This window comes from Mus pahari, chromosome 1 (genome assembly GCF_900095145.1).
Source record: "Mus pahari chromosome 1, PAHARI_EIJ_v1.1, whole genome shotgun sequence".
NCBI lineage: Eukaryota > Metazoa > Chordata > Mammalia > Rodentia > Muridae > Mus > Mus pahari.
Window position 1 is genome coordinate 117,499,263 of NC_034590.1, and position 7,469 is coordinate 117,506,731.

Below are 7,469 nucleotides of genomic sequence, written 5' to 3' on the forward strand. Positions count from 1 at the left end.
ACCGTTAGATTGCTTGATATTAGGAAGAAAATTTCCAGAGGTCCTGGGTTCAATTCCCAGCAACCACATGGTGGCTCACAACCATCTGTAATGGGATCCAATGCTCTCTTGTGGTGTATCTGAAGACAGCTACAGTGTACTCATATAAACAAAATAAATAATTCTTTAAAAAAAAAAAAAAGGAAGACATTTTGTTTTAATTAAGGGGAAGGCATGTATGCCACAATGCTTGTGAAGGTCAGAGGACAGTGCTGTGTAGAATTCTCTCTGTTCACCTTTATGTGGGCTGCAGGGAGCAAGCACACTTAGGTCCCACGGCTTGTATGGCTAGCTGAACCATCTCTCTGGCCTGCAACCAATTACTGATAGAAAAGGAATACGTTTGTCTCCCATGGTGATTTCAAGCTCTTGTCAGCTTAGTCAGGAGGAGTCCACAGCACATCCTCTTCTAAGGATTCACAGTCAGCAATTACTGATTGTTCTATCCCACTTTTATGTAACCAAGCCTCTTTTTTTGACCATGGCATCATTTATTTGTTGTTGTTGTTGTTGTTGTTTTCTCGAGACAGGGTGGCATGCGCCACCACACCCAGCTCCATGGCATCATTTTTATAATTGTTATTATTCAAATATCTTAGTTTCCCATTGGTGGGAACTCAAACTCCAGAAACTCACAATCAAACGCCTTGTTATGCAAATAAAAGTTACGTTCCTTGCCTATTAAGAAACAAGATGGAGCTTAGGAACAGACAAGACTGAAGTTGTCTCTTTTTTTTTTGTTTTTTTTGTTTTTGTTTTTTCGAGACAGGGTATAGCCCTGTATAGCCCTGGCTGTCCTGGAACTCACTTTGTAGACCAGGCTGGCCTCGAACTCAGAAATCTGCCTGCCTCTGCCTCCTGAGTGCTGTGGTCTCTCTTTTAAAGCAGAGTAAATATAGACTAAGGAAAACTCTGGAAAGGTCGAGGGGTTCTTGGGAAGGAATACCTCACCTTAAGGACTTCCCTCACAAGCAGACATCATTGTAACTTGACTGCCTTATTCCCTCTGAAAGGCCTCAGGCCTGAGAACCCAGGATCGTAGGTTTTTAGGCACTTCTGCCATGGACCTTGCTCAGTGGGCTCTCCTCAATACGTGGGAATCAAAGTCTCGGACAGATACGCATGGAGTCGGTGGGGATTGACACACAGGACCCTAGAGAAAAGTGTTGGGTCTGAATGTAATTTGTTGAATCGAGCATCAAACTTTTTATACAGAAGAAAAAAAAAAAAGCTAGGCGGAACACATCCACTGGAGTTACAGTGACACAAAACAAAAGGATTGTATATATCAAAAGATGGTGGGGACCAGGCCGCTGTGCTGTTTACCACTAAGAAGGGAGCCAGGTGTAAAGCTAGTCTATTGTTAAACCCACCTATTCTCTAGGCCACTGTGTATTCCCTTGTTTGGTGAGACTCTGTCCTAAGTAATCACTCTGCAGACTAGCCCTGAGCTATTCTAGCTCCGGTCTTTGTAATGCCTAGTTTCACTACTAGAAGTAAATTTGAATTTTACTGAATAAGTAACCTCACTGAATTCCTACTGAATTCCAAGCTCTTCAGCTTCAAGGATTTTCTAGGACATTGGAACAATGGTGGAGGATCACCTATGTTAAAATTCAATCTTTAAAGGCACTTATAATAAAACAATACTGAAAGAGAGCATACACCATACTAACGCAGGGATAGGGTTTGAGTATACAGGTTATGAGAATGCCAAGGTTCCAGGAGGCTGAGTTTCCCTGAAACTCTGCCTAGTGAGTGCTTTCAGGCCTCTTGGCTTATCAAGCAGACTTCACTGGAGTGGGCATAGCACACTACCAAGGCTGCTGGGCTGCTAGCAATCAAGTGAATTAGCCCCCAGCTAGCTTTCAGGCACAGGAGTATAGTTGTCCCTAATCCCCCTGGCCCTGCAGTTCCCAGCTTGTGATGTTTAAACTCAGTCCCTGTGGCCACTCCTTTTGACAGTGCCTGGCAGTACCAGCCTAAAAGTCTTGTTCAAACCCAAGTCTCACGGGGAAGCTGTGATGGTTTTACAAGGCCTCTCAGTTCACACAGCTCTCCCATTTTTGGTACTCCAAACAAGGTAAAGCACCACGTACAATCCTCCAGACCCCTCTGTCCTCAAGACACTGGGCTGAGTGACAAACCTTCATATGTCCTATCTGGTGCCGTTTCCTGGGAAGGGCAGAGCCAAGAGATGCTGGACATCTTCGGAGTGAACATCCCTGCTCTCCGTTCTAACTGCAGCTGTGGGAGCATGACTGGACAGACTTTGTCTGTAGCACAGCTGATGACAGTGCATACCTCATAGGCTCTAGCTGGGTTCAAGGATTCAGTGTGATGTATCCTAGTGAATTATGGTTATCAGCCCTCTGCCTGGCTTGGAAGGCCTAGGGGAAACAAGTTTGGGTTTTTTGGTTTTGTTGTTTTGTGTGTGTGTGTATGGAATATGTTTGCATGTCATGTGCACATGTATCACATATATGTGTGAGTGCTTGTACACAGGAGTAGGACCTGCTGAGTCAGACCTACTGGCTGTGCTCCAGGTCCCAGGGTGGAGGCTGACCTCAGGTGGGGACATGGACTGCTTGCTCTTCAGTGATACTAAGAGGGCAGGACAGGGGATGAGCCAGGGCTAGGAGGCTGTGCATCAGAGCAGTGACCTGAGAAGCAGTGGTTGGCTGTGGGCTGGGCAGGGAGAAGGTTGTGGGCAGGGAGAGGAGAGAGAGCTGTGGCAGCATAGCTCTGTAGTGATGAAGTTTTTACCAAGCCTGATGGCCTACGTTTGATTTCCAAATGAAAGGACTAAACTGACCACCAAGTTATCTCCTGACTTGCATATGCTTGCTGTCACATGAACACATACATTAAATAAGTGAGGTTTGGGGGAGGGCATTGTTTTTGGTTTGGTTTGGTTTTTGGTTGGTTGGTTGGTCTTTTGAGACCAGGGTTTCTCTGGGTAGCTCTGACTATCCTGGAACTAATTATGTAGACCAGGCTGGCCTCCAACTCACAGAGATTCACCTGCCTCTGCCTCTTGAGGGCTGAGATCACCACTGCCTAACCCAAATAACTAGTATTTTAAAAGCAGAGAAGAGAGGATATGAGACTGTTATCTGTGGACCCAGGTAGGTCAACGTGACAGAAGGGCCTGTTTTAGGACGTGACAATGCTTAAGATGGTTTTCTGGTTGTGCTCAGAGAAATCATTGGGAGGTGAAGTTAGATCCAGCTTCTTGCTGAGGTCTAAACAGACATTCCCAAATGTGAGGCTTGTTCTATACCTTCTGTGCCTGAAGTCCCCCAGGGTCATGTGATACTCCTGCACAGGCACCAAGTGTAACCATCATGTGTCTTCCCCCACTGTTGGTGCTTGAAGCAAAGAGGATGAAGGGTCACAGGCTGGACCAGGAGACAGAGAAGAAAGAGGAGCATGGTGGCTGTCCTACCACGGGGGTGGGGTAGGGTATGGAGGGAGCTCACCTCACATGCTTTACCTCTCTGCACTGATTTCTACCAATGCTCACAGTCGAGAATGTCCAGTGTCCAGTCAGGCAAGGTGTCCCAGTGTCTGCAGAAGTGTGGACACCAAATGATTCCAACAGCCAGAGCTGATTTCCTTCTTGTTTATAGAGCATTATATGTGCATCAGTGAGTGTGTGTGCACATGAGTGCATGTGTCTGTGTGGGTCAGAAGTCAGTATCTTTATCCATCACCTTTAGGATTTATTTACGTGTATGTGTATGGGTGTTTTGTCTGCGTGTGCGTCTGTGCGCTGTGTGCCTGCTGGTGCCTACAGAGGTCAGAAGAAGAGAAACAGATTCTCTGGAAGTGAAGTTAGCGGTGACTAGTTGAGAGCCACCATTTTGGTTCTGGGAACTGAAGCTGGGTCCTCGACAAGCTGAGTCATTCCTACAGTCCCTCCATCTTACTTTTTGAGATAGGGTGGAGCTCTCTGATTCGGCGATATTGGCTGGCCAGCAGACCCTGAGGATTTCCGCCCCACTTTCCTAACCCTGGGGTCGGGGTTATAGACGGAAGCCACCATGCCCAGGCTTGTACAGAAGTACTGGGGATGGGACTCAGGTCCTCATGCTTGCATGCTTGCACAGAGGCACTTCACTGACTGAGCCTTCTTCCCAACACTTCTTATTTTAGACAGGGTCTCATGGGGCTGCCTCAACTCACTGTTCCCTAGGCTGGTCTTGAACTGCCAGCCCTCTTGCTTCCGCCTCTAGTGGGCTGTGACTGTAGGTACCACCATGCCTGGCTCGAGTTGATTTCTCCGATGCTGCACCTATGATTCACCATGCTCTCTCTGAGGCACGGCACAAGCCAGACTCAAGCAAAACTGCACTCACTCTTGTCTGTGTGTCTGCCTGTGCCTTCAAATGTTCAAAGGAAATCTTTTCAGGACAGGGTGTAGCTATGCCCTGGGTGTCAACAGAACCTCTACTGCTCAGTTTAACAGCTAACCTTAGCAACTGTCCCCTAGTTCCTCTTTAAGGAAGGTATGTGCTCTCTAAATGGGCAATCTTCTGATAAGACCCAAGGCCATCGACTGGGCCCTGATAATCATCAAGCCTGTGTGTCTCTCCGGCTGGACTTTGCTTCCCCAGGGCCCAGAGCTGAGTGAGAAAGGGAGGGTAAAAGCAGAGGAGGGAGAGTAAGCAGATGGAGGGGGAGGCTGGTGGGATTAAATGGGTGAGTGGAAGAACGGAAGGGGAAGGCGGCTGCAGGAGAGGAAGATGGATAAGCAGCGGGGTGGTGGAAGAGGATGGGGAGGAGGAGGAAGTGGTGATGGAGGAGAAGGAGGATGGTGGGAGGGACAGATAAGATGGATAAGGACAGACATGGTGGAACAACCTCTAATTCTTCAGAAAGGGAAAAGCCTGGCGGATGTCTGTGAGTCTGTTACTCGCCTGATCTACAGAGATGTAGGCCAGCCCAGGCTACAAAATGAGATTTGAAAAAAATAAAAAAGAAGGATGATGGGTACATTCCACATCTGGGGATGGTGAACCTTGCTTTGCCTAGGTGATGTAGAGTTCCTGATTTAGCTTGTACAGTAGGCTCCCCCTTTAAGAGTCCCATTCCGCTGGGCATGGTGGTGCATGCCTTTAATCCCAGCATTGGGGAGGCAGAGGCAGGCGGATTTCTGAGTTCCAGGCCAGCCTGGTCTACAAAGTGAGTTCCAGGACAGCCAGGGCTACACAGAGAAACCCTGTCTTGAAAAACCAAAAAAAAAAAAAAAAAAAAAAAAAAGAGTCCCATTCCTCCCCCAGACTGGACCGTCTGAGGGACAGAAACAAACAGTCCTGCCGGGCTTCCCCTCCTTTCATGCTATGACACTGAGCTAAATATCTCTACAAGGGCATCTTGCTTCATGAAGACAGCAGCATGGTTTTGTAAAGTATCACCACCATTTTCTAGCAAAGAAAATGGGCTCAGAGAAGCTAAGTGAATTGTTTAACATCACACAACATGCTAAGCAAAATGACATCATTTGAATTAAAAAACTGACTCAAGCCATCAAGATAACAGAATCAGGAACTGACCAACCCCAGTAAGGACACAGTAGGTAACGCTGCTCACAGTAGGGCAGTCACAGGGCCCTGCATACACTCAGGACTTCCAGGCTTGGTCTGGTATCAGTTTTGCAGGGAGACCCTGGAATGAACCATCCCCTTTGCCGGCAGTGTGTCCCCGCATCGTCCTGGTTCCTTCAGAGAAGGCCAAAATGTGGTCCAGGTGTCAACTCCCTGCTGATCCTGCAGGATGTCTCCTGGCTCTTCACCATAGGGGCAAAAGAACATCACCACCCATAAGTAATGGTTAACCAACCCGGCACCTCATAAATAAGGAAGCCCAGCCAGGACTGCAGGGCTGTTTCCACAGGATGCACTGGGTGAAAATACTAGGGGTGGCTGTTGGGGCTGCCGCCCTCTTGGGGCTGGGGATCATCCTGGGGCACTTTGCCATCCCCAAAGCAACTGACCCTCCGACCTCCAGTACTTCAGACTCCCAGGACCTGGATCTGGCGATCCTTGACTCCGTAATGGGACAACTAGATGCCAGCAGGATCCGAGAGAACCTTCGGTGAGAAGTAGATTTGCTCAAACAAACCCCTGTTAGCTAGCCAGAGGCTTCCACTGACACACTCCACTCTCCCCTGCCCACCCTGCAGAGAACTCTCTAAGGAGCCACACGTGGCCACTAGCCCTCGGGACGAGGCCCTGGTGCAGCTGCTGCTGGGGCGCTGGAAGGATACAGCGAGTGGGCTGGACTCAGCCAAGACCTATGAGTATAGGGTCCTGCTCTCCTTCCCCAGCCCAGAGCAACCTAACAGCGTGGAAGTCGGTGAGGTCAAGTCGGGGAATGTCGGGTGGTGAGAGCGCTGCCGGGTGCAGTGCTGACTCTGCCTTCTCACTCAGTGGGCCCCAATGGAACGGTCTTCCACTCCTTCCAACCCTTCGAGAAGAATCTAACCGGGGAGCAGGCGGGACCCAATGTGTTGCAACCTTATGCTGCCTACGCTCCCCCTGGGACCCCGAAGGTGAGCTGGGGACCCCTCCCCTTCATACTATGATATTGTAGCTCTCCTTGGTTCTCTCCCTCCTCACTCGGAAGCAGAGGCGGCTGAGAAGTTCTTCAAGTGGAGCCTCAAACCCCCTCCACTGATCTTGCCCAGGTTGTTATGCCTATACTCCATCAGTCATGGTGGTCCCTGCCCAAAGCCTTCTATGGGACACGAGATAGAGAAGAGGGTAGCGCACATACAGCTTTGGGTAAGGTGGGGAGACAGAACCAAAATTCTTGTGGCTGCTACTCCATCTTTGTACCCCTTGTACCTGCCTTTGGGCAAACCTGGCTACAGATGTCTGCTTTCCATATCAGGGCCTCCTTGTCTATGCCAACCAAGGCTCAGAAGAGGACTTCAAGGAGTTAGAGGCTCAGGGCATCAACCTTAAGGGCACCGTTGCACTGACTCGCTACGGGGGCGTGGGACGTGGGGCCAAGGTGAGTAGCATTCACCAGGCAGGGATCCGGGTGAAGGGCCCGCAGTGGACAGGACAACAGGAGGAAGGGTATAGAGAGGAAGCAGCTGGAGTGGAAGGAGGCGGAGCATTAGTGTTACTTGAACACCTGGTACCAGAAGGGCCAGCAGGAGAGGCAAGAACCGAGGGCTTGCTTCTGGATTGTTTTCCCCCCTTCCCTCTCTTTCTTTAAGACAGGGTCACTCTCTATAGCCCTGGCTGTCCTGGGACTCTGTAGACCAGACCCAGAGACATCCACCTACCTCTGCCTCCAGAGCACTGGGATTAAAGGCATGCACCATCATAATTGGGTATTTTTGGATTTTTGTTTGTTTGTTTGTTTTGTTTGTTTTGTTTTTCGAGACAGGGTTTCTCTGTGTAGCCCTGGCTGTC

General features: G+C 49.2%; 1 protein-coding gene across 1 annotated transcript in view; it reads left to right on the forward strand.

Moving 5' to 3' along the window:
• The first annotated feature begins 5,938 nt into the window (after positions 1 to 5,938).
• Positions 5,939 to 7,469, forward strand: part of Naaladl1 (N-acetylated alpha-linked acidic dipeptidase like 1) — a 10,386-nt gene continuing 8,855 nt past the window's right edge. Inside the window, exons 1-4 of the mRNA XM_021215751.1 lie at positions 5,939 to 6,138; positions 6,227 to 6,399; positions 6,474 to 6,595; positions 6,937 to 7,059. Of these exons, the coding sequence (XP_021071410.1) occupies positions 5,939 to 6,138; positions 6,227 to 6,399; positions 6,474 to 6,595; positions 6,937 to 7,059 (618 nt within the window). The remainder of the gene's footprint in view (positions 6,139 to 6,226; positions 6,400 to 6,473; positions 6,596 to 6,936; positions 7,060 to 7,469) is intronic.